General features: G+C 45.9%; 1 protein-coding gene across 2 annotated transcripts in view; it reads left to right on the top strand.

Moving 5' to 3' along the window:
- Positions 1 to 26,837, top strand: part of GRID1 (glutamate ionotropic receptor delta type subunit 1) — a 666,028-nt gene that overhangs the window by 391,911 nt on the left and 247,280 nt on the right. For both annotated transcript variants that reach the window (XM_082406733.1, XM_082406734.1), the window contains exon 5: positions 11,604 to 11,657. In XM_082406733.1, coding sequence (XP_082262859.1) covers positions 11,604 to 11,657 — 54 coding nt within the window. The remainder of the gene's footprint in view (positions 1 to 11,603; positions 11,658 to 26,837) is intronic.

The raw sequence follows: 26,837 nt of genomic DNA, 5'->3' as shown, positions 1-26,837 counted from the left end.
TTTTTTTTTTTTTTTTTTTAATTTTTATTTATTTATTTATTTATTTATTTATGGCTCTGTTGGGTCTTCGTTTCTGTGCGAGGGCTTTCTCTAGTTGTGGCAAGCGGGGGCCACTCTTCATCGCGGTGCGTGGGCCTCTCACTGTCGCGGCCTCTCTTGTTGCAGAGCACAGGCTCCAGACGCGTAGGCTCAGTAGTTGTGGCTCATGGGCCTAGTCGCTCCACGGCATGTGGGATCTTCCCAGACCAGGGCTCGAACCCGTGTCCCCTGCATTGGCAGGCAGATTCTCAACCACTGCGCCACCAGGGAAGCCCCCTCAACCACCATTCTTAACCGAATGCCCCTTTTCACCTCCAGGCTTATACATGCTGTCCCCTTAGACTGGAAGACCTTCCCATCCTACCACTACCCACCCCCAGCAGGGGGCTTCTACTTGCCAGGCAAGAGTTGGTATCTGGTTCCTGATTCACTGAAAGCCTCTCTATCACTGCACTTTCTCCCTTGGTCTAGTGGAATTCTCTCTCTTTGTGGCTTTGTCTCTCCCAGTCAGCTGGATTTATTCAAGGATGGGGCCCAAGACTGCCTCAGCTCCATGTTCAGCATCCTTCATAGCACCCGGCACCTAGTAGGAGCCCAGGACATGCTTGCTAAATGGGTGGGTGCGTTCTGCTGTTGTCTCCCTCCCACCTGCTCATGGATTTTCCTGAGGGTGACGCCTGCTTCTTTGACTTTTCCATCTCATTAATCCATGAAGTGGACAAGTCAGAGACTCCTGCTATCCTCCCTGGGGCCTCCATCATGTCTTGCTCTTTCCTCAGGAGGCCTATGGGGTGGGTCCCTTTCTAGCCTGAAGCCTCTTGCTTTGTGCCGATGGCCCTTCCCCTGGGCCCTGTGCTGCCAGCCGGACACTAGCCAGCACTTGGCCCTTCCCTGGGCCATGGCCAACTGGTACCAGGGAGGACAGAGTCAAGATGCATCACAACCACACTGAATGACCACCAGGGGAGGGGCTGAGCCCCTCATGAGCTTCCCTATCCTTGGAGTCTGGTGGGACAGATGGCTAGTCCAGACATGGGGACAGGCTGTCTCATGCCATCATGATTTGAGCTGTACCCTTGGGCTCTCCCACCTGGGCACAGATGATGCTATTCCTGTCTGTGACTCCAAAGAGCTGACCATGTAGTTATATACTAGTTTGTAAGCTTCATTTTCTTTTTCTATTAATAGGGGATCATAAATGATCACCTTCCATGATTGTTGCAAGAATTAGCGGCAATGTAGATTGAGGTTTACATTTTAGAATGAGCACCTTGGAGGCCATATGAGAAATCATGGAAAGACGAGTGTGGATTTGAGGCAAGAATTTTTGAGAGCTACAATAATGCCTGTGCTGGGCATTTTTGTTTGTTGATTCATTAATATTCTTTTTATTTGTGCCCCATTTTCCCCCACAAAGTGAATGAAGTACAATTATTTATGTGTGTATGTGTATATATTTGTGTATGCACACACCCACAGGAATAGGAATGTTTGGAGAGTTTAAAGTTTAATATTGCCCTGGGGGCCAAGGTCATGCCTAATACCAAGATCAGTAGATGAAACCAGTGGGGTGCCTCAGATCAAGGCAGGTTGCAGGACGTGATTGGTGGTAAATTCATTGTTTTTTCCACTCCAGGTACTGAGCTTGGAAGCCTTGTGTTCAGAGAGGTTTTTTTCTCCAAATGATGCCACCAAATGATGGGTAGGGCCTTTCCAGGTCCTTTGTGCAGGCAGTAGAGGTGGAGGGTGGGGCAGGTGGGCCACACCCCCGAGGATGAAGCACACGAGTATTTGGCTTCTGCATCTACTCTGCAGCACAATGCAGAGTGACATGGCTTTACTGTTGGGCTCAGAGGACTTTGCTTAAAAACTAAGCTCCTGGCCATGCCCAGGTCTGGGCCCCAACTGTACAGAGGCTTTGTATTTGGTGAGAATTTATATTGTGGATTCCTCCTCCCTCTTTTCTTTTCACTGAGTTTGCCACATCCTCTCTTCCTTACTCCCCAAGACCTCGGAGCCCCACCCATGGACTCTGAATCATTTTCAGGGGATCCAGGGTCCAAGTGAGCCCCAAGATGAGCAGCTATTTATACCCCAGCTCCCCAGCCCCCTGTCCCCACCCCAGCACAGGGTGTCTCCCTGGCTTTCCTGTGTCACAGATCAGCGACTTGTTTCCTGACAATTCCTGAGCCAGGGAACTCCTCCGCAGCACCCAGAGAAAGAAGCGGTTCTTGTCTCCAGAACTGAAAAGAGATTTTTCTTCCTATTTCATTCTCCCAAAAGTCAGGCTCATAAAAAAGAATACAAATTACACCCAGCAGCTCTTATCAGCTTGGTAAAGAATTGCTACTTTCAACGTTATTGCCTTAAAAAGAATTCAAACGCTTCCATCTTTTAAAAACAATTTAGGTTGGGAAAAGGAATTAGATGCGTGTGCAGAAATGGCTTGCCTGGCACAATTTGAAGGGGTCGCGGTATTAACCTTGAACGATGATGCTTTAATTGAGCAGCAGAGACAGTGCAGTTGTTCCTCCAGTGGACGTCCCGCTGTGGGTCTTGGTCTCGGGGGCTGACAGCCACACGTGGGGGGGCAGGCCTCTGCGGCATTATGTGACCCAGTGGCACTAGGAGGGACTTTTCTGCCCCAAACGGTCCCCATCCCCTCCTTCAGCAGCATCTGATGCTGTGGGTCCCCAGAGCCAGTCTTTGGATGCTCACAGCGCCGGCTCAAGCTCCAGTATGAACGTGCAAATACCCGTGGGAGGGAGAAAAAAAAACATTTTTAATCAGTTTTAGACTTTTCTTTGCTTATATCTGAAAATCGCTTGAAGCTGGAGCTGGACAGCAGAGTGTATGAGAAATGGTTCAACGCAGCCACCTGCCACCCAAGAGCAGCATCCCCTGCCCCCTCGGGGACCACGTGGTGACACTGTTCACAGCCCACTGCAGAGACTGGCGGCTGCTCTCACCAAACCAGAGCGGGTGTAAATAAGCTCAGAAACCATTTGTTCTGTTGTACACCCCAGTCTCCCCAAATGATTGTGTGGTAGCCTCCGTGTGGCCAAGGGCCGGGTATACCTTTCTCTTCCATCAGATAAGATTGACAGAAAAGCTGGCTCCCATTCCCTCCCATCAGAACAGCTTGGGTGTCTGTGAGAGTGAGAACACAGAGGGCCTTATTTGGCTTCTCTGCCTTCCAGGTGGCAGGGAAATTATGGACCATTGATTAAAATCCAAGTATCCATCAGTTTCTACTCATCGGCACTGCCTGGCTTCACTTCTCCAAGTTGATCTTATTAAACAGATCGTGCCTGCGAGCGGACTCCATTTCATTTTTCTGCTGATACTAACACTTCGTCATAAATTGTCCACATGTAGCGTATTCTCACTTTTTATTACAGTCACTTGCACTGCCTGTACAGCCCTGGAACCTGTCTCTGTTTCATCTGAAAGATCCACAAATGATCTGTAATGAATCTTCATCCCCCAGAGGCCGTGAGCTGGCCCTTCTGTCCTCTGTACGAAGTGGGAAGGTGGTTTGGAAGAGCTGTTTGTCTCAAACTTGGTAAACAGTGGGGACTGAGGGCAGGGAGGTCTCATGATTGACTAGAAATTGTTTAGATCTATCAGATTTTTACATGTACTTAGTCAATTATGCTTTTTTTTTTTTTCCCAATAGCAACATAATAGTTTTTCTGAGATCAAAGCAAGTGTAAGAAACAAATCTCATGAACAACACTCTGTCTCAGGTGTGATGGTAATATCTTTTTAAATGCCATCAATGGACCAAACTAGTCCAGAACTTATTGTGTTGCTAAGCAGGATAGATGGGAACTTTCATCAGGAGGTTCAGAACTCAGCACAGGGCTTCCCTGGTGGCGCAGTGGTTAAGAATCCGCCTGCCAATGCAGGGGACACGGGTTTGAGCCCTGGTCTGGGAAGATCCCACATGTCACGGAGCAACTAAGCCCGTGTGCCACAACTACTGAGCCCGCGTGCCACAACTACTGAAGCCTGCACACCTAGAGCCCGTGCTCCGCAACAAGAGAAGACACCGCAGTGAGGGGCCCGCGCACCACAACGAAGAGTAGCCCCCGCTCGCCACAACTAGAGAAAGCCCGTGAGCAACGATGAAGACCCACACCGCCAAAAAAAAAAAAGAACTCAGCACAAATGAAGAAACGATTACATTCCCACAAAAAAGCTCTAAAATTTGATCATGTTGGCATCAGCATCTAAATGTCATGATATCTTGCATTTATCCACCTTTCACATTCACTTCACTTCATTCTCAGGTTCTCACAGATGTGTTGAAAAAGAATGCTACTTTCAAATACAGGCAGGACTTAACTTCGCACAACACAGTGTTAACTGGAAATTAATTGCGTATCAATGCCGTGGGAAGCGAGGACACAGGCCCCTCATGCGTGGGTTTCCATTAGTTCAGTACCTACTGTGCAGAGTGATGGCTGCCTGTATGTCAATATCCCTTTGCACTGTACTGGGCTTCCTATTTATGCCCCTGACCTTCCTCATACTGAGCACCAGGGAAATATGCAGGCGTGTGAACCCACCATTCATTTCTTCCGTAGACATCTTCTGAAGTTCACTGTCTGCCAGGGTTGCATGGTAACTGCACCAGACCTCGGCCCTCGAGGAGCTCACCTCTTGGTGACGGACTGGAAGCTGCTCTCCATATACAGAAACCCTTTGGCAACCAGAGGACCACCTGACCCAGGGGTTCTGGGGAGGGGTGGTGGCAGGAAACTCCAGAATCCAGGACCTGACTTCACAGAAGTCCCTGTGGCTCCACACGCCAAGCCTCACCACTGTCTGCATCGTCTTCACGCTCAACTCTTGGTTTTTCATGAAACATCTACAAGAAGTGCCAAGAATGAGTTTGTCTTTGTTTGGTCCCTGAGTCGGCATGATACACTCAAAAGTGCGTGGGATCTGGCATCTGAAAGGCTTGATTATGCTGCCTCGGTTGCACTGACTTGCTGGGAGACTTTGGGCAAGTTTCCCCATCTGTAGGCTCAGAACCTCTGTCAGTGGGCTGTTGTGAGACTCAGGGAGGTTTCATGTGCAGAGGGCTTAGCTCCGGGTCAGGTGGCAGAGTTGTTCAGTGAGTGTCAGTGATTGGACCCAGCCTGCAAGCAACCCTCACCTCCATCCAGCCTCTCCCAGCCAGAGCGTTCCCTGAACTCCCAGGCCACAGGCTCAGCTCTCCCTCAGCAAAAACACCCTCTTACTGTCCCAGAGTTATGTTTGGAAGCTATGCAAGATTAATTCTGCCACACCTTCCCCAGATGGCCTTGTGTAGCTGGGGTGATTTCCTTGTCTCCACCATCCTCCAGCCAACTCCCCTTCTGTCCCCCAACACACACACATGTGCTCAGGTGGCTGAATTTCCTGCTCCCACCAAGGGTGAGGGCCCTGGGCTTCAAGGAAGCTGTAGCAGAACGATGGGTGAGGTGGGAACAGAAACCTCACACTCGGTCAGGAGGTGCCATCTATTGGGAAGGGTCTGGGAGAGGAAACTGGAAAAGAGACCCACATAGGGCCCAAGATTCCCCACTCAGCTCTAGGAGTAAGAGTGGAGCCAGAAGTAGGAGCCGTGGGAGACCGGGGGAGATCCTTAAGGCAGTTTTCTGGTGAAAAGAAGGCTCCAAGAGGTTCTAGAGAAAAGGCTGGAGTACAGAGGGCCAGAAAGTATCTGAGCCAGAAGTTCAGGCCCTTTTCCCAAGAAGGCAGCCCCTGGGAACCATGGTGTGGCCTGACGTAGTGATAACTGCCCTTTATGGGGTTCCTCATGGTGGTTCTGGGCGTATCTTTTGAAACTCGGGCCTCATGGTGGCTGCTTTGCTGATTTCCTTATAAATGGGCTCCTGAAATTGTCCGTAGTCTCGCCATCAGCTACTCCCCTTCCTTGCAAATGGGGGATATCGCACTCCCTTGTGCTTCAGAGGGGTGACATTGCACAGAGAGAATTGTTCCTAAATAGCATGTTGTTGCAAAGGCAGCAGTGGGTCTTTAAAGTTAGCTCAATATCTGTCCTTGGGAAAATGCCAGGCCCTGGGCTCCATGGGGAGAATGTTCTGAAATGTTAAGAGTTGTGGTTTTAAAGAGATGCTAGTCGTTGACAAGCTTTCATTATCTCAGGCTCCCAGTGTTGGGGGGTGGGGGATGCTGGATAAGTGGCCAACAATTAACATGTACATGAATAGTCAGTGGCATTTGCACTTTGTAAAATAAACCCTCAGCGATGTTGCTGGAAGGCTTTCGTGTGGAGGTTTTTTCCACTCCATTTACTATTCCTTGAGGCCAAGATAAAGTGAAACAGCCTCAGACTTGACAACGGCAAGTGGTACATTGGTCTCATACTTAGGAGGATAAGTTAACCTGGGAAGGAAGGCACCGCGGCTAGTAAGGCCATTTTCTTAGATATGAAAAAAAAGATCATTTTGTTCCCACAGTCAGAGGGCCAGGCTCAAAGGCTCGTACATTTGCTCTGACGGTTGTCCAGGCCTTTTAGGGAGCTGCATTATCAAGGGAAAAGAACATAGGCTTTGGGGACAGATGGACCTGAGTTCAAATCCAGTCTCTACTAACAGAGGGGCTTGTGCAAGATCCGAGTCTAGATCTAGATCTTAGTTCCTCGGCTGTGAAATGGGGATGAGAACCTACCTGGCTCCTTAGGGTGTTGTGAACCAAGCGAGACCTGTGGCTTGTCAAGTGGACGGGTTGTATTGAAGTATCTGGCTGGTGCTTGATAAAAGCAGGCTCTCGTTGCCCTTGGAAATGGCTGCAACTTGGTTCTGCATGAAAGACTGTGAACACAGAGGAAAGGGAACAGGCTGGAGATGCTTTCTCTGATCCCTCAGAACTCCTGTCTTCTCTGCTTCTGTCCAGATGTTTGCATATTAGCACTGATCCTCACTTCCACGTGGTCCCAGCCCCTTCCAGGCGAGCTGCCCCACACATCCCATTCCTGGCAGTGCTAGGGGTTGCTGTCATTTTGGGAGCCAGGAGCTGGGGTTTGGTCTGCCTCTACTTCCCTATGGAAACTGTGGGATCAAGGTGGCTGGGTGTTCAGGACAGCATCTAAATGTCCCCTGGCGCCTGGCGAGCCTGCAGGGATGGTGTGTCCTGCATCACTTATACTCTGGCTCCATAGATGCGACTGGCCGTAGGAAAAGGCACCCTGAGGTTCGGACAGGGGCTGCTGCTCACGGACGAGGGGACACATTCCCTCCTCCAGGTGTGGGTGTGGGAAGAACAGCTGCCTTCCGCTTCCTTTAACAGGGGTCTACCTATGACAGTGCCCTTATCTCTCAAAAGGGTGGTATGTGGGTGTCAGAACAAGGGCAGATGTCCAGTTCTGCCTCTGCAAGTGATGTCCCTTCCCACTGGCTGTCTGTGTCCACCATCCCAGCTCTTAGCCTGGGCTACATGCCACCTGAAGCATTTTGGGTCTCCTCTTCTATTCAAAAGGGGCTAAAACAGGAGTCAGCATGACTCTTTAGAAGTTCGCACCTCCTCAGTTCTTCTTCTAAAGTTCTCCACTTGCCACTCTATTGAGGGACCCCAGGAGTCAGGCCTTTGGGTTCTGATGGTCTGGCATAGCCTTTCAGGGACTCACAGCAATGACCTAAGCAGGGCTGCCTGTGCTGTGCCGAGGCATCGCGCCACTGCGGGCATCCCTTGGGTTCACTGAGACCTAGTTTCCAGGGTCTGTGCGGAGCTCCTGAAGTTGCTCAGGACTCTACCACCTGCCACTGCGTTATTTAGTGGGGAGTTTCACAGCCATGGTGCCCCGTTCCAGGAGAGAAGCCCGGTTGCAGGAAACCAGCCTCCCTACCTGCGGTGGGCAAGTGACCAGGAGCCCAGCCGGAGCAGAACGCCAGCTCCACTCCCTGCCTACCCGTGGAATGAAGGGCCTGCCCTTATTGGTCTAGTTGGTCCAGCGCTCCTCTGCAGACGCCAGCGGTGTTTTGCAGTGGTAAACCCGCAGCGTGGCTGGGATGAGGGGAGGCCCCACTGTGCTGCCCTGGAGGGTCTGTGGACTCGTAGAGGAGGCAGTGCTGACCATATCTGCATGTTTGTTACTGGTCTGTTGGCTCCACAGCGGCATGGACGACACTCCTGGCTCACACCCCTATGCAGGAGAGTTAGGGCAGCTGCTGTGTGTGTCTGGTGCCGTCTGTTGACTGAAAGAAGGAACACATGAGAGATTACCCACTTCTACACATTCAAAAGAGACCATCGAAGGACAACCAGCCAGGAGATGTGAGGGGAAGGAGTAGGGAGGGCCTTCGTGTTCACTGATCATCCATAGTGAGCTTCTTTCTGGGCTGGAAGCTTCACCCGTAATTTCATTTAATTCTCACAATAACTTTAAGATAGGAGGTGTTTGTCCCGAAGCAGACTTTGGGGCAAGAGTGTGTGTGACAGTGATTTAGTAAGAAGTGTTCCCAGGGGAATTAAAAAAAAAACAAACCTGGCTGGGGAGTGGGAACGTGGAACAGGGAAGTGAAAGCAGCCAGCGAGGGTGCATGAGCGAGGTCGTGTGGGCTGGCCCCGCAGAAGGAATCCGGAAACAGCTGAGCTCACACTCTGGGCAGTCCCCATCGGGGAACGAACGGGGCAGCTGGGGTTTGGATACATGGCACCCTCAGTCCTTGGTGAGGGCGTACATTTTCCCGAGTGCCAAGGAAGGTTCGGACAGCTGGCCGCAGTGCCTGCCATTGGCAATGAACGCATACGGGGAGCCACTGGGCTCCGAATTCCTAATGGGATTTGAGGGGGACCAGGGCAGAGTGTCAATAGTACTGCTGGCCTCCGAACACCCTGTACGCATGGGACTGCCGCTCAGAGAGGTGGAATAGCTCACCCAGGAGCACTCAGCTAAGCAGAGGCAGACCTGGGATTCGACCGTCCTGTGCTTGCCTGCCCCCTCCTTACCTTGCTGGCTCTGAGGTGAAAGGGAGGTCTTGGGGGCCTCCGCCTGCCTCAGACACGGCTGGGGAGGAACAAGGAAAGGATGGCACTTAGAAGGGGACACGTCCACTGGGCTGGGAACATTTAGGGCTCTGCCCATGGAGCTGGCAGCTCTCCAGCCATCGGGGGGAGGGGTGTTCTTGCTAAATCTGCAGTCGCTTCTCCTCACCATCTATCTCAGCTTCTGTGGGAGTTGCACCCTCTGGAAAAGGCTGTAGCCAAGTGCTGTTTATCTCCGTGTGGGGAAAAGAGGCTTAACAAGTTAGCTAATTGGTGAGGGAAAGTAGGACAGGAAAGTTGGCCAGTTGTCCTGTGGGGTTTTCTGATCAATTCTTTCCATCACTATCTTCCACGCATGAGGATGAGACCAGGCGGGAAGATGCCTTAATGTAGCCAGGGCTCCCACCTGCTTCCTGGGATGTCCTGGCAACTGAGTCAGGTCCTCTGCACTGCTGGCTCCTGCAGGGACACTGGAGGACCTCTCACCTGTACAGGTGCACCTATACCTTCAGATTCACAGAACTGTACATTCTGGAGTAGAGCTCTCAGCTCCAGAGGCTAAGAGTCAGGGTTCAGAGCTCTGAAACAACACAGCATGTCAGGCACATGACTATTCCCAGTGAGTTAGGAATCCAAGGAGTGCGGCCCAGGATCTGCATTCTTAAAAGCTCCCTAGGAGGTTCTTACATGCAGCCAGACTTGAGACTCACGGCTGCAGAATGCCAGTGCATGATGGCGTGTTACCCCTCACCTGTGGTCAACCTCCGTGTTGATACTTGCATACCATATATGGCCCTGCTATCTGCCTTCCATGCAGGCATTTCCACAATGAGATCTTGTTGCTCCCGCGGCAACCCATTCCATCTTGAACTCCTTGGAAAGTCAGGAACTTCTCTTCTGTATTGAGTTGATATCTGCTCCCCTGAGTACAGGAGCCTTTGGTCCTAAATCAACTCTCAGAGGCTGCAAAGAGCAATTCCAGCCTCTCTTGCACACCTGCACTGTCCCTGGTGACTGTAACTGGCTATCAGTTTTCACTGTCCCATTCTGTGACCGCTTCCAGTTTGGAGTGCCCCCTATCATGCAGGGTGGCCCAGTAGCCAACCCCCCAAGGGGTAGCACAGACCCCCAGCCCCCTGGGTTACTGGAGCAGGGAGGCTCCTTACCACTTTGTGACTCATCTGTTAAGAAGAACGAATCAGATCTCCGTGTACTGAAGAGGAAAGATATTTTTGATACACTAAGTCAAAAATGACAATTGTAACCTGATGTGTATTTCATGATCCCATTTTAATAAAAACATCTGTCTGACAAGTGTATGTAGATACATACATGCAGAAGTGACTGAAAACTTCTGGAAGGGGCCATTTGGAACAATCTCTGGGGGATGAATTTGGAGGGATACGTGGGGTGTTTTCAGTACTGTAGTGCATTAAAAAAATGGGGCAGGTTTATGGGATAATTTTGAACATTTTAATTTTTCTGTATTTTTCCAAATAAAAAAGTGACAAAAATTACATTAAAAAATACCAAAAAAAGTAAAAATAAAAGAGGACTACAATCTGAGCTCTCTCCCAGGTTCGTAGATGGCCTGGAACAGTGCCTGGCACTCAGCAGTATTTGGCTCGTGCTAACTGTGAGTATTCTTACAGGACAGGCTTGAAAACTCTCAGTTCCTCCTCTTTTTCAATCTGTTGGATTACCAATTAAGAAAGGGAAAGCGCACTCATGAAAACATATGAGAAACAAAATAAGTAACCGGGTCCTATCTGCTTCGCCCTCCTATACTTCATTCACATCTTCAACAACAGTATTCATTTATATATTGAACACCTACTATGTGCTGGTCATAGTGTAAGGTTTTGAGACACAAATGTGACAGCCACAGATGTGGCCCCTGACCTCATGGAGACCCCCAACTTGGTGAAGGAGATAGACAATAAAAAATAAATAAGCTGATAATTATTCAAGTACAGACATGGCAAGTGCTATAAAGAAATAGAACAAAATGCTCTAAGAGAGAATGATGGGGATGGGGGTCACTGCCCTGGAGCAAAAAAGAGCCAGTTCTAGGGTCCTTGATGGGTTCTTTAGAACTGAAGACAGCTCAGAGCCCCAGCTGTGAGCTGCCATCTTCCTGGGTGTTGTTTAGCTAGGCTGGACAAGCTGCTGTAAATCCCTTGTTCCAGATTCCTGATTCTCTAGCCTCAGGCAGTGATGAGACATTCCCCCCTGAGCGCCCCTCCAGAAAAGTGTTTGCAGGCATTCTCCAAGAGGAGAGAGGGGAGGAATGTCCCAACCCATGGCCCTGTGACGCCTCCTGGAACTGCACTGGCGCGTGAGAGCTCCGAAGAACAGCAGGAAATCAGATGTCCGTGTTCAAATGATGCGTCTTGTAGCTAAGGCAGCCAGAGCTGGCCCCAGGGGGATGGCGTGTTTTGTGCAGAAAAAATTTTCCAGAAACAATGTTTATCAGACTCCATCTCGGCAGTCATCCTGTGCATCTGCCAGCTTCTGGCTTGCTTCTGGTCATGTTTTTTTTTTTTCTCTCTCTCTCTCTGCAGGCCGTGGAGACCAACCTGGCTTCCAAGGACAGCCACTGGGTCTTTGTGAATGAGGTAAGAGCCCCAGAATGGTGAGGGGCATGGCCTGCACTGAGCCCCCACCCCTTGGGAAAGTGCAGAGTGATCCTTTCAGGCTCAACTCTGACTTGGGGTGCTGGAATAGATTCCAGGGCTCCACTGTGCAAGACAACAGGTGAGAGAGGTAGACAGAGCTTGCCAAGCTACTCACCTGGAGCAGGTGGAAACCAGGGGAAGAGTGGAGATCTGAGTCCAGGAGGAAGTCAAGAGTCAATGAGAAGTGGTGTCAAGCATTAGATGTGCAGGGTGAGGGGAGGTCGCCAGTCAGGGGTCAGAGACCGGAGAGATGAGGGTGGGTTAGAAAATGGGGTGCAGAGGGGGTGGGCAAAGGAATGCAGAGGGGATGGAGGCTGCATTTCCTGCAGGAGGTTGAAGGTATGTGTGTTATGTGATTCTGCGTGAGGGTGTGTGTATAAGAGTGCATAGGTGTGAGTGTGTAACTATATATTTGTGAGAGTGTGGATGTGTATGCATAAGTGTGTGTGTGCATGTCAGTATGTGTATGAGTATATGTGTGTGTGTATAGGTGTGTGTGTGTGTGGGTATGTGGATGTGTGTGCACATCCCCCCGTGCAGCTGGTCAGGGCACGGTTCAGTGTAACCATTTAAAGGGGGTAAATGGGAAATCTCTCCCATGACTGACCGTTCCACTGGTTTGGGAGGAATGGGCACGCCAAGGTTTCACTGCAGCCTGGTCTGCTCTCCACCAATGACACCGTAACTTGTCCCGGCCACCTCCACGCTGCAAACATTACACGGGAGTGGCCTGTGATGCCGTGCCCTCTGCCCGCACATCCATTCAGGAAGCACCCACCAAGGCAGCCTGGTGACCCTAGCCAGCTATTAACACAGCTGACTCTAGAAAGTGCTTCCTGGCACGGGCTTTCATCAGCCCTGTGGCCTTCCGTTGCTCCTAAATTAACTGATCGATTTCTAATGGCCACATACTAGAAGATGCAAGGTTTTTTGTGCAGGTAATTTATGCTTTTATGATGTGTGTTTCTTCATCGGCTCGGTGCTACTATGGCTGAAAGAGCTTGGGGTGGCTGGTTTTATAATTTTGCAGGTAGTATCAGATAGTAACTGCTTGCAAGGCCCACTTTTCATGGTTTGTCCATAAATTCATATCTTATTAGCTCCACGTTTACACGGGCCAGTGGGAGGCATGCGAGGTAACTGCCCATTTCCCTCGGGTTGCGGATGGTTGTGCTGGTAATTAGGAGAAGGGACATGACAGCCACCTCCCCTTTCTTCAGAGCCTGACAGAGTCCTCCATGGTCCCTGGGAAGTTTGATCCTCTGGGCTTTGCCGTCGTCTTTATAGGTTTCTTTTGTTTTGGGGGAAGGATGCATTCTTTGTACCACTTAAGGCAAATATCTAGTGCTGGCTTTATTTTAGGGCGGCTCCTCCAAATTGGATAGCCAGTGTTTCTCTATTGCCAGTCTTCAAAAAGTGCTCTATTTTTACATTTCTAACTTATTTCCTTTTTCCTCCCCTGCATCCTGACCCACTCCCAGGGCCCTCTTGTCTGTCCCTCTTATTCCCTTTCGAGGGCTGGGGTTAACACTAGCCAATGTGAAGTGCCCCCAGGGCATTGCCGGGGCAGCTGGAACCCAGGACTTACTTAGTGCCACTGGGAGGCATCAGGTGTGGGCACACCTGTCGGAGCCACACTGGAACAGCCGCACCCAAGAGGATGGCTGTGTTCCACCCCAGTCGTCAGTGCACCGCACCGCACCGTGAGCTGGCACACCAATCATGTGACTGTCCCTGGGATAAGTGTGTCCTCCTCCAGAAGTGACCTCCCTCTTTCTTGGTTTCCTTGTCTGTGGGGAGGCCAAGCACTTGTCAGGGCATTTCGTGTTTGTTAATATCCTTATCCTCATCAACAACCCTGTATGTCAGTTATTACCATCCTCATTTTGCAGATGGGAAAAGGGAGGCCCGAGAGGTTAAATCACTTGCTCAAGGTCATACAGCTGTTGAATGGTGCATTTGGGATTCTGTGTGATGACTGTCTGGCTCCAGAGCCCTTTCCACCAAAGGACACCATCATGCATGTGGCCCTGACAACGATCCTTAACCTATGGTCAGGGTCTAATTCAATAAGGTCAGTCAGTAGGGCTCAGGTATGCATACTGACAGGGACACTCTTGGGCTGGCCTTGGTGTCAGCTCATGGACATTCCTGAAGCCTGCGATCTAAAGGTGGGTCCTTTTGTAAAGCTTTGACCCTTAGACCCCAGTGTGGCCTCTGGTTAATGGCTAAGATGTTCTCTAAATTGACTTATCCTTTGGAGCTAGCCATATTCAAAACTGCTGTTTCCTATTACAGCATGGCCCCATTGGGAACAAGTCCTGTTATTCTTATGACAGTTAGATTTCCAGGCTTTATTCAAAGAGCCACAGACAAATATTTTCCCAGTTGCTTTTCCATTTATCATATGTGATGGCTAGGAAAAACTAAAATAGGAAAAGAAGAGGAGCAGGCATTTGGTAGCTCCAACATGGTCTCCAGAATCCAGCATCTACACCGGGGCCCCATCTTCCCTCTTCCTGAGCTGCTCCCCACTTCTCTGGAGGAAGTTCAGTCCATCAGATGTGCTCAGGTCTGTGCCTCTTCCTACCACGTTTTTCTCCAAGACGGTCCTCCGGCTCCACCCCCTGCTTCCCTCATTCCTTACAGGCTCTGTCCTCCAGTTTCTCTCTCTGTATTTGACTTTCTTAATATATTTTCCTGGATTCAAGATAAACATTCAAGGGCACATATTTTTGTTTGCTTTCTTCATGCAGTGGTTTTCTTAATATGTCTACCCCTTCACCAGTGAATATTGGTGTTGCATGTTACAAGCCTGTTTTATTTGGAGAAGGGGTAATTGGATACAGAGAAAGGTTTGTGAGTATGTGAGCCTCACTGATAATTTCTACAGGTCTCTGGGCTCCACTGTGGGGACACTAGCAAGCAGGTGTGCTTTGGGGTGTAAACTCTATTTTTATTGATTGATTAAATTACACGTTAATTTGGAGGAGGATGGGGGATTCAAAAGAACGTGTGGAAAGCAAATTTGAACATTAGTCAAGGTGGCCACTAGGCCATGAGTCCCTTGAGGACGTGGTCAGAATCCAGCTCACCACTGAATCCCCAATACCCCATGCAAAGAGTAGATTCTTTTTTTTTTTTTAATTTATTTTATTTATTTATTTATGGCTGTGTCGGGTCTTCGTTTCTGTGCAAGGGCTTTCTCTAGTTTCAGCAAGTGGGGGCCACTCTTCATCGCGGTGCGCGGGCCTCTCATTATCGCGGCCTCTCTTGTTGCGGAGCACCGGCTCCAAACGCGCAGGCTCAGTAGTTGTGGCTCACGGGCCTAGTTGCTCCGCGGCATGTGGGATCTTCCCAGACCAGGGCTCGAACCCGTGTCCCTTGCATTGGCAGGCAGATTCTCAACCACTGCGCCACCAGGGAAGCCCAAGAGTAGATTCTTAAAAAGGTTTGGTTGAAGGCAAGTCAATGTACTTAGGATAGGGTAGAACAAGTTGCTTTGAATAGTACTTCCCAGCCAGCCTCTGAGAAAAGGCAAAGGCAACAATTAAGATGAGAGGCTCAGGGATGGAGGGGACAGCTCTGGGTCATTCATCGGAAGCTACCAGTTCAGGACCAGTCAGACTTGACTTTGGCCCCCAGAACCTCTTTATCAGCTGGTCTGGAGAGCTTTCTGTCCACGTGGCTCTGGCCCAGTGATGCACAGGTGTCCTCAGTGCTGGGTGGAGTCGGGACGCAGTGGAGAATGCCCTCCCTGAGAGGTTCTGTGTCCAGGCAGGACACATCTGCCTCATAGCCTGGCCTCTTGGGAACTTTTTGGAGGAAATTCTTTTGTGGAATATGTCTATCTCTCCAGCCTCTTCCAGAACCATCTGTGAAGGGGACTTGAAGCACTCCATTTGTTACTGGACAGCTCTCATGCTTAGACTAGCTCTTCCAGACATAGAAACAAAAGCAAGCTTTGATGGAAGTGGTTCAAGAAATGCAGAAGCACATGCATAACCCTTGCACTTAGGTTTTGTCAGCAAGTGATGTTCTGAGCTGTGTTCTGTGGCTCAGCAGGGGCCCAGGGGGAGGTGGGCTTTAGGAGGGAGGAGTCACATCTGGCAGGCCCTCACACCCTTCTTCCTTGCCAGCCGATGTCCATGACCCCCACATCCCATACCTTTGTTCTCTGAGCTCCAGACCCACGGATCCAGATGCCTTCTGGACTCAGCCACTTGGAAGCCTCATGACCACCTCCAGCTCAGTGCGTCTCTCTCTGAACTCATCATCCTCCCCCTAACCTGGTTCTCACCCAGTGCTCCAGTCCCAGGGACCGGTGTCTCCATCCTATTTGTTGGCTCCCTAGCCAATGGACAAAAGCCCACATCCTGCTCCCTGCCTCAGAACCTGCTCCAGGATGACCCCATCACACCTTTCCATGCTTTTGTACTTCTTACCCTCTGCCCACTCTCCCATGGCTCATCCATGCAAGCAGTGGGTGACTTGTTGTTTCCTCTATTTATTTTCCTCTCCTGGCTCTGGACCTTTGCTAGGATTTTCCTTTATTCCTGGAATGCCTGTCTCTGGCTATCAAGGACTTACCTTTTCAAGTCCTGTGGGGTACAAGCTCTTCCTCTCGGGCACACAGGCTCCCCTGTGCCCTGGACAGGCCATTGGCAGGTGGTGGAGCAGCCAGGGAGGACGGCAGGGGAAGCACTGGCCAGGCTTCCTGCAGCAGTCTCCACACTGGGCTCAGGGGAACACATGTTCTGCTAATTCGTAGGTGCTTTGTGGAAAAAGGATTCTGTGATCAAAGAGGGTGGATAAGTTAAACAGCAAGAAACAGGTGTCTCCTGCAGGCATCTTCCATCTCTAATGCATACTGTGCTTTCCAAGGATGAAGTGGTGCACGCTGGCTGCCACATGCATTTGTGTTTCAAACACACTCATGTGCTTTTTCTCTCGACATCCGCTCACCTGTATGCTGGAATAGGTCTTTGGCAGGTGGTGGGCTGCCAGGGTCCATAACATAGAGTTCATATTCCTCCACGTGGTCTATGAGGCTGTTGACGAGCTGACTTCAGAGCCCTCTCTGGTCTCAGTTCCAGAGATTGCTTGTCATCTAGAGCTGCTGTGCCTGTATCATAAGACATCTCTGCCACCCCAAGTGCAGGGTCATCCCAGTGTCTGGACCTCTTCATAGTAGCCCCCTCTGCCCAGAGTGTTCTCCTGTTGTTGCCCCGTCCGGCCCCGGCCCCCACCTTATCACCTTCACTGGTTTGCCACCAACAAACATTCCATAAGGACCCTCTGGGTACAGACCTTGGCCTGCCCCAGAGGAGACTCCCGTCAACAGTCCAGAGAACATCACTGTAGACTTTCAAACCATCCCTACCCCCAAACACACACTGAGTTAAAGCAAATGAAAATGAGGTTAGGCTACACATGCATAATGTAGGGGAGAGAAATGCTAATATACTAATTGAAGAAAACAAGAATAAATAGACCATGATATGCATGCTGAATCAAATAGCTTTAAGAAGTCTCTATTTGTGGCACAGAGGAAGAGAGGGAGGGTAAAGATTTAATTTTTTTTCTTCCTTTCATTTTGAAGATTCCAATTCTGTTCGGATGTTAAGTTCCTGTACCATTTACCGTCTGCAAATTTCATTTAGCAACACTCCGGGACAATTATGTTTATTGTAATCGATTCACTTGTTTCTCTCCCCAGCCCCACTGAGGAGTCCTTGAGGACAGGGGCCACATCTTAGCCAGCTCTGTAGCCCACTGAGAGCCCAGAAGGAAGAATAGGAGCCGCTGTTTATCAGACATTAGATGGAGCCAGGCACTGTTTCTGAGCGTCACTTTTCGAATCTATTTTTTACTTAAAAATTAACCGCTTTATTGAGGTTTAATTCACATACAATAAACACACATATTTAAATGTACAGTTTTTCTTTGCCATATGTATACACCTGTGAAACTGTAACCACAATGAAGATGGTGAACATATACATCACCCCAACAGTGTCTTCATGCCCCTTTGTAATCCCCACCCCTGTCCTACCTTCCCCACTCCCCAGGTAGTCTGTTTCTCGCTCTACAGACTATTTGTATTTTCTAGAGTTTTTATATAAGTGGAATCATAGAGTACATACTCTTCTTTTCTTCTATTTTGCTATGGCTATTTCCCTCCAGATAATTATTTTTTTGAGATTTACCCATATTGCAATATACAACAATAGTTCTTTTTATTGATGAGGCATGTTAAATTGTATGACTACACCACAATTTGAACATACATTTACCCCTTGATGGGCATTTGGGTTGTTTGAGAATTTTGGTGATTACAAATAAGGCTGCTGTGAACCTTCATAGACAAGTCTTTGTATGGACAAAGGCTTTCATTTTCCTTGGGTACACATTTCCAAGTGGAATTGCAATGTTGTATGGCAGATGTATGTTGAATTCTTTAAGAAACTTCCAGGTTATATGAGAATTCCAGTTGTTCCACATCTTCTTCAGTACCTGGTTTGATCAGGATTTTTGATATTAGCCACTGTAGTGGTGTGTAATGGCACCTCATTATGGTTGTAGTTTTCATTTCCCTAATGACTAACGATACTGAGCATCTTTTCAGGTGTTTGTTTGCCATCTATATCTATAGCTTCCTTGGGGGGGAAGCTGCAATCATTGATTTGAGAACTTTATTTTTCTTTACTGCTTTAAACTTCCTTTAAGTGATTTAATGGCATCTCCCAAATTTTGATATGCTGTATTTTCATGTTATTGAGTTCAAAATACTTTCTATATTACCTTTTGATTTCTTCTTTGACCCATGGGTTGTTTAGATGTGTGTTATAATAGTCTCTAAATATTTGAAGATTTTTCAGGGATCTTTCTCTTACTGATTTTTAATTTAGCTCCATTGTGGTCAGAGACCATAGTTGAATTACTTGAATTCTTGAATATTACTTGAATCCTTTTAAATTTATTGAGACTTATTTGATAGTCCAATATATTGTCTTTGCTGATAAATTTTTTTTGTGCACTTGAAAAGGATGTGTAATCTGTTGTGAGGAATGTTCTATAAATGTCACTTGGGTCAATTTTGTTGATAGTGCTGTTTATGTCTTCTGTATCGTTGATTATATTTTGTCTATTTGTTCTATCAATTATTAAGAACAGGGTATCAAAATATTCAACTTTAAATTTGAGTTTGCCTACTTCTCTTTGCAGTTTTATCAGTTGTTGCTTAATATATTTTGAAACTTTGTTACAAGAGGCATAAATGTTTAGGATTTTTATGTCCTATCGATTAATTGATCTATTATCATTACAGAATGACCTTCTTTGTCCCTCTGCTCTGAAATGTCCTCTGCTCTGAAATATACTTTATCTGATATTACTGAAGCTATTGGAGATTTATTTTGACTAGTGTTAGCCTAATATAGTTTTCTCCATTCTTTTCCTTTTAACTTATTTGTTTCTTTAAAGTATGTTTCTTGAAGGCCATTCCTACTTGGATCTTGCTATTTTATTCATTAGGACACTGTGTTTTATTTTTGTTTGTTTGTTTTTTGTTTTTAATTTTTTAACATCTTTATTGGAGTATAATTGCTTTACAGTGGTGTGTTAGTTTCTGCTTTATAACAAAGTGAATCAGTTATACATATACATATGTACCCATATCTCTTGACACTGCATTTTAATTAAAGTGCTTTGATAATTTAATATGAGTATTGATACGGTTAGGAGAGGGTGGAGTCCTGGAAGCCAAATTAAGAAATTATTTCAAAGAGGAGGGAGAGCTCATTGGTGTCAGATGCTGCTGCCTTGAGGATGTGGTGACCTTGGGGGTGAATGTTGGGAAAGGGTTGGAGGACAAGTTTCCAGATACTTCGACTTATATCATTCCATTTTACAGATAAGGAAACAGAGGCTTAGAGAAATGAATTGACTTTTCAATATCACTTAGTAAGTGGCAGAATCAGGATTTGAACTTAGGTGTGAGTGACTCCACATTTCAGAAATATATTCCTGGGACTTCCCTGGTGGTGCATTGGCTAAGAATCCGCCTGCCCGGGGGGTGGCTGTGGCTCACTGTGGGGACAAGGACACTTGCAGCAGAAGTTCTGGGAAGTACTCCTTGGTGTGAGCCCTCCAAGAGTCTGCCATTAGCCCCACCAAAGAGCCCAGGTAGGCTCCAGTGTTGGGTCGCCTCAGGCCAAACAACCAACAGGGAGGGAACCCAGCCCCACCCATCAGCAGTCAAGCGAATTAAAGTTTTACTAAGTTCTGCCCACCAGAGCAACAGTCAGCTCTACCCACCACCAGTCCCTCCCATCAGAAAACTTGCACAAGCCTCTTAGATAGCTTCATCCACCAGAGGGAAGACAGCAGAAGGAAGAAAAACTACAATCCTGCAGCCTGTGGCACAAAAATCACATTCACAGAAAGATAGACAAGATGAAAAGGCAGAAGGCTATGTACCAGATAAAGGAACAAGGTAAAACCCCAGAAAAACAACTAAATGAAGTGGAGATGGGCAACCTTCCAGAAAAAGAATTCAGAATAATGGTAGTGAAGATGATCCAGGACCTCGGAAAAACAATGGAGGCAAAGATCGAGAAGATGCAAGAAATGTTTAACAAAGACCTAGAAGAATTAAAGAACAAACAAACAGAGATGAACAATACAATAACTGAAACGAAAACTACACTAGAAGGAATCAATAGCAGAATAACTGAGGCAGAAGAACGGATAAGTGACCTGGAAGACAGAATGGTGGAATTCACTGCTATGGAACAGAATAAAGAAGAAAGAATGAAAAGAAATGAAGACAGCCTAAGAGACCTCTTGGACAACATTAAACGCAACAACATTCGCATTATAGGGGTCTCAGAAGGAGAAGAGAGGGAGAAAGGACCCGAGAAAATATTTGAAGAGATTATAGTCGAAAACTTCCCTAACATGGGAAAGGAAATAGCCACCCAAGTCCAGGAAGCACAGTGAGTCCCATACAGGATAAACACAAGGAGAAACACTCCGAGACACATAGTAATCAAATTGGCAAAAATTAAAGACAAAGAAAAATTACTAAAAGCAGCAAGGGAAAAACAACAAATAACATACAAGGGAAGTCCCATAAGGTTAACAGCTGATTTCTCAGCAGAAACTCTAAAAGCCAGAGGGAGTGGCATGATATACTTCAAGTGATGAAAGGGAAGAACCTACAACCAAGATTACTCTACCTGGCAAGGATCTCATTCAGATTCGATGGAGAAATCAAAAGCTTTACAGACAAGCAAAAGCTAAGAGAATTCAGCACCACCAAACCAGCTCTACAGCAAATGCTAAAGGAACTTCTCTAAGTGGGAAACACAAGAGAAGAAAAGGACCTACAAAAACAAACCCAAAACAATTAAGAAAATGGTCATAGGAACATACATATCGATAATTACCATAAACGTGAATGGATTAAATGCTCCAACCAAAAGACACAGGCTTGCTGAATGGATACAAAAGCAACACCATGTATATACTGTCTACAAGAGAAACACTTCAGACCTAGGGACACGTACAGACTGAAACTGAGGGGATGGAAAAAGATATTCCATGCAAATGGAAATCAAAAGAAAGCTGGAGTAGCAATACTCATATCAGATAAAATAGACGTTAAAATAAAGAATGTTACAAGAGACAAGGAAGGACACTACATAATGATCAAGGGATCAATCCAAGAGGAAGATGGAACAATTATAAATATATATGCACCCAACATAGGAGCACCTCAAAACATAAGGCAACTGCTAACAGCTATAAAAGAGGAAATCGACAGTAACACAATAATAGTGGGGGACTTTAACACCTCACTTACACCAATGGACAGATCATCCAAAATGAAAATAAATAAGGAAACACAAGCTTTAAATGACACAATAGACCAGATAGATTTAATTGATATTTATAGGACATTCCATCCGAAAACAGCAGATTACACTTTCTTCTCCAGTGCTCATGGAACATTCTCCAGGATAGATCACATCTTGGGTCACAAATCAAGCCTCAGTAAATTTAAGAAAATTGAAATCATATCAAGCATCTTTTCTGACCACAACGCTATGAGGTTAGAAATGAATTACAGGGGAAAAAAGCGTAAAAAAGACAAACACATGGAGGCTAAACAATACATTACTAAATAACCAATAGATCACTGAAGAAATCAAAGAGGAAATCAAAAAATACCTAGAGACAAATGACAATGAAAACACGATGATCCAAAACCTATGGGATGCAGCAAAAGCAGCTCTAAGGGGGAAGTTTATAGCAATACAAGCCTACCTCAAGAAATAAGAAAAATCTCAAATAAACTATCTAACCTTACACCTAAAGGAACTAGAGAAAGAAGAACAAACAAAACCCAAAGTTAGCGGAAGGAAAGAAATCATAAAGATCAGAGTGGAAATAAATGAAATAGAAACAAAGAAAACAATAGCAAAGATCAATAAAACTAAAAGCTGGTTCTTTGAGAAGGTAAACAAAATTGATAAACCATTAGCCAGACTCATCAAGAAAAAGAGGGAGGAGACTCAAATCAATAAAATTAGAAATGAAAAAGGAGAAGTTACAACAGACATCGCAGAAATACAAAGCATCCTAAGAGACTACTACAGGCAACTCTATGCCAATAAAATGGACAACCTGGAAGAAATGGACAAATTCTTACAAAGGTATAACCTTCCAAGACTGAACCAGGAAGAAATAGAGAATATGAACAGACCAGTCACAAGTAATGAATTGAAACTGTGATTAAAAATCTTCCAACAAACAAAAGTCCAGGACCAGATGGCCTCACAGGTGAATTCTATCAAACATTTAGAGAAGAGCTAACACCCATCCTTCTCAAAGTCTTCCAAAAAATTGCAGAGGAAGGAACACTCCCAAACACATTCTATGAGGCCACCATCACCCTGATACCAAAACCACACAAAGATACTACAAAAAAAGAAAATTACAGACCAGTATCACTGATGAATATAGATGCAAAAATCCTCAAGAAAATACTAGCAAACAGAATCCAACAACACATTAAAAGGATCATACACCATGATCAAGTGGGATTTATCCCAGGGATGCAAGGATTCTTCAGTATATGCAAATCAATCAATGTGATACACCATATTAACAAACTGAAGAATAAATATCATATGATCATCTCAATAGATGCAGAAAAAGCTTTTGACAAATTCAACACCCATTTCTGATAAAAATTCTCCAGAAAGTGGGCATAGCGGGAACCTACCTCAACATAATAAAGGCCATATACAACAAACCCACAGCAAACAACATTCTCAATGGTGAAAAACTGAAAGCATTTCCTCTAAGATCAGGGACAGGACAGGGTGTCCACTCTCACCACTATTATTCAACATAGTTTTGGAAGTCCTAGCCATGGCAATCAGAGAAGAAAAAGAAATAAAAGGAATACAAATTGGAAAAAAAGAAGTAAAACTGTCACTGTTTGCAGATGACATGATACTATACATAGAGAATCCAAAGATGCCACCAGAAAACTACTAGAGCTAATCAATGAATTTGGTAAAGTTGCAGGATACAAAATTAATGCCCAGAATTCTCTTGCATTCCTACACACTAATGATGAAAAATCTGAAAGAGAAATGAAGGAAACACTCCCATTTACCATTGCAACAAAAAGAATAAAATACCTAGGAATAAACCTACCTAGGGAGACAAAAGACCTGTATGCAGAAAACTATAAGACACTGATGAAAGAAATTAAAGATGATACCAACTGATGGAGAGATATACCATGTTCTTGGATTGGAAGAATCAATATTGTGAAAATGACTGTACTACCCAAAGCAATCTACATATTCAATGCAATCCCTATCAAATTACCAATGGCATTTTTTACGGAACTAGAACAAAAATCTTAAAATTTGTATGGAGACACAAAAGACCCTGAATAGCCAAAGCAGTCTTGAGGGAAAAAAACGGAGCTGGAGGAATCAGACTCCCTGACTTCAGACTATACTACAGAGCTGCAGTAATGAAGACAATATGGTACTGGCACAAAAACAGAAACATAGATCAATGGAACAAGATAGAAAGCCCAGAGACAAACCCTCACACCTATGGTCAACTAATCTATGACAAAGGAGGCAAGGATATACAATAGAGAAAAGACAGTCTCTTCAGTAAGTGGTGCTGGGAAAACTGGACAGCTACATGTAAAAGAATGAAATTAGAACACTCCCTAACACCATACACAAAAATAAACTCAAAATGGATTAGAGACCTAAATGTAAGACCGGACACTATAAAACTCTTAGAGGAAAACATAGGAAGAACACTCTTTGACATAAATCACAGCAAGATCTTTTTTGATCCACCTCCTAGAGTAATGGAAATAAAAACAAAAATAAACAAATGGGACCTAATGAAACTTCAAAGCTTTTGCACAGCAAAGGAAACCATAAACAAGATGAAAAGACAACCCTCAGAATGGGAGAAAATATTTGCAAACGAATCAACGGACAAAGGATTAATCTCCAAAATATATAAACAGCTCATGCAGCTCAATATTAAAAAAACAAACACCCCAATCCAAAAATGGGCAGAAGACCTAAATAGACATTTCTCCAAAGAAGACATACAGATGGCCAAGAGGCACATGAAAAGATGCTCAACCTCACTAACTATTAGAGAAATGCAAATCAAAACTACAATGAGGTATCACCTCACACCAGTTAGAATGGGCATCATCAGAAAATCTACAAACAAATGCTGGAGAGGGTGTGGAGAAAAGGGAACCCTCTTGCACTGTTGGTGGGAATGTAAATTGATACAGCCACTATGGAGAACAGTATGGAGGTTCCTTAAAAAACTAAAAATAGAATTACCATATGATCCAGCAATCCCACTCCTGGGCATACACCCTGAGAAAACCATAATTCAAAAAGACACATGCACCCCAACGTTCATTGCAGCACTGTTTACAATAGCCAGGTCATGGAAGCAACCTAAATGCCCATCGACAGACAAATGGATAAAGAAGATGTGGTACATATATACAATGGAATATTACTCAGACATAAAAAGGAACGAAATTGGGTCATTTGTTGAGACGTGGATGAATCTAGAGACTGTCATACAGAGTGAAGTAAGTCAGAAAGAGAAAAACAAATATCGTGTATTAACGCATGTATGTGGAACCTAGAAAAATGGTACAGATGAACCAGTTTGCAGGGCAGAAGTTGAGACACAGATGTAGAGAACAAACGTATGGACACCAAGGGGGGGAAGCTGTAGTGGGTGGGGATGGTGGTGTGATGAATTGGGCGATTGGGATTGACATGTATACACTGATGTGTATAAAATTGATGACTAATAAGAACCTTGCTCTATAAAAAAATAAGTAAAATTCAAAAATTTAAAAATAAATAAATAAAGAGAATCCACCTGCCAGTGCAGGGGACACAGGTTCAAGCCCTGGTCTGGGAAGATACCACATGCCACAGAGCAACTAAGCCCATGTGCCACAACTACTGAGCCTGCGCTCCGGAGCCCATGAGCCACAACTCCTGAGCCCGTGTGCCACAACTACTGAAGCCCACCTGCCTAGAGCCCATGCTCCACAACAAGAGAAGCCACCACAACAAAGAGTAGCTCCCCCTCACCGCAACTAGAGAAAGCCCGTGAGCAGCAACGAAGACCCAAAGCAGCCAAAAATAAAAAGATAAATAGACAAATTTATATAAAGAAAAGAAATATATTCCCTATGCCACACTGCCCCTCTCTCACCTTTCCCCTTCACACTCAGCACTAATTAAATGCTAAATACATGACTGAATTCCAGCAATATTTGACTTTTTAAAAATAATGTGGAAGTAGTAATATAATCTTGTTGTGGAAAGTCTTATTATATAATTTTTATTATTTATTATTAAATTTCTTCCCTTTATGTTATTTTCCATATCAACACCTTATTTTTAAAATTTCCTATGGGACTTCCCTGGTGGTGCAGTGGTTAAGAATCCACCTGCCAATGCGGGGGACGCGGGTTCGAGCCCTGGTCCAGGAAGATCCCACATGCTGCGGAGCACCTGAGCCTGGGCACCACAACTACTGAGCCTGCGCTGTAGAGCCCGTGAGCCACAACTACTGAGCACACGTGCCACGACTACTGAAACCCGCGTGCCTAGAACCCATGCTCCGCAACAAGAGAAGCCACCGCAGCGGGAAGCCCGCGCACCACAACGAAGAGTAGCCCCCTCTCACCGCAACTAGAGAAAGCCAGCGCACAGCAATGAAGACCCAATGCAGCCAAAAATTTTTTTGAAAAATTAAAATAAATTTAAAGAATAAAATTTCCTATGGAAAAGGTGAAAGAATCCTGGAAAAGCCCACACAAATAAGCTAATGCATGTCACATGAGTAGTATCTGAAAGGAACAAACCATATTTACTGGAAATGTACTTCCGTTTGTTAATCAGAATATATCTGTTTTCCTTTCTCAGCCCAAAAGGAATCTATGAGAGTTAACACTTATGGTTACAGATAAATGAAGACATTTTTGTTGTGTAATATCATTCTTCAGCCCTTTTGAAAGCCCCATGTGGGGGAACTTGGAGCTACACTGATAGTGCCTTTGGGGAGCAGTATTGAGAAAGCAGCAAGGAACCATTGTGTTTTAGATCAACCTTTGGGAACACACCATGGATAGGATTTGACTCCAGTGCCGACCACCTCTTTGACTTTGGGCAAATTGTTTTACTTCCTTCTTTGAACTTTATTCTCCTCATCCACTCAGTAGGGTTTGTGATAAACACCTCATGGGAAATTTATGAAGACTAAATGAGATAACTCACCAGAAATGACCCTTCACAGGGTCTGGCATAGAGCAGGAACTCTTAAAAGATAGCTCTTCTTATTAACAATCAGCTAATGTTCTGTGGGCAAGTTTGTTTTTGGAACTTAATCAAGGAAGCATCCAGATTTAAGGACTTGATAACAGGTCGGTGCATGTCTTTATGAGGAGGTCAGGGGGTTGGGGACATAGCTTGGTTCATCGCCTGGATGAACTTGAATTGCAGCATTTATAAATGT

Source organism: Balaenoptera borealis (genome assembly GCF_965194805.1).
Source record: "Balaenoptera borealis genome assembly, chromosome: 10".
Classification (NCBI taxonomy): domain Eukaryota; kingdom Metazoa; phylum Chordata; class Mammalia; order Artiodactyla; family Balaenopteridae; genus Balaenoptera; species Balaenoptera borealis.
The sequence above is the reverse complement of the archived record's forward strand: the minus strand, read 5'-3'. Positions and strand labels throughout refer to the sequence as shown.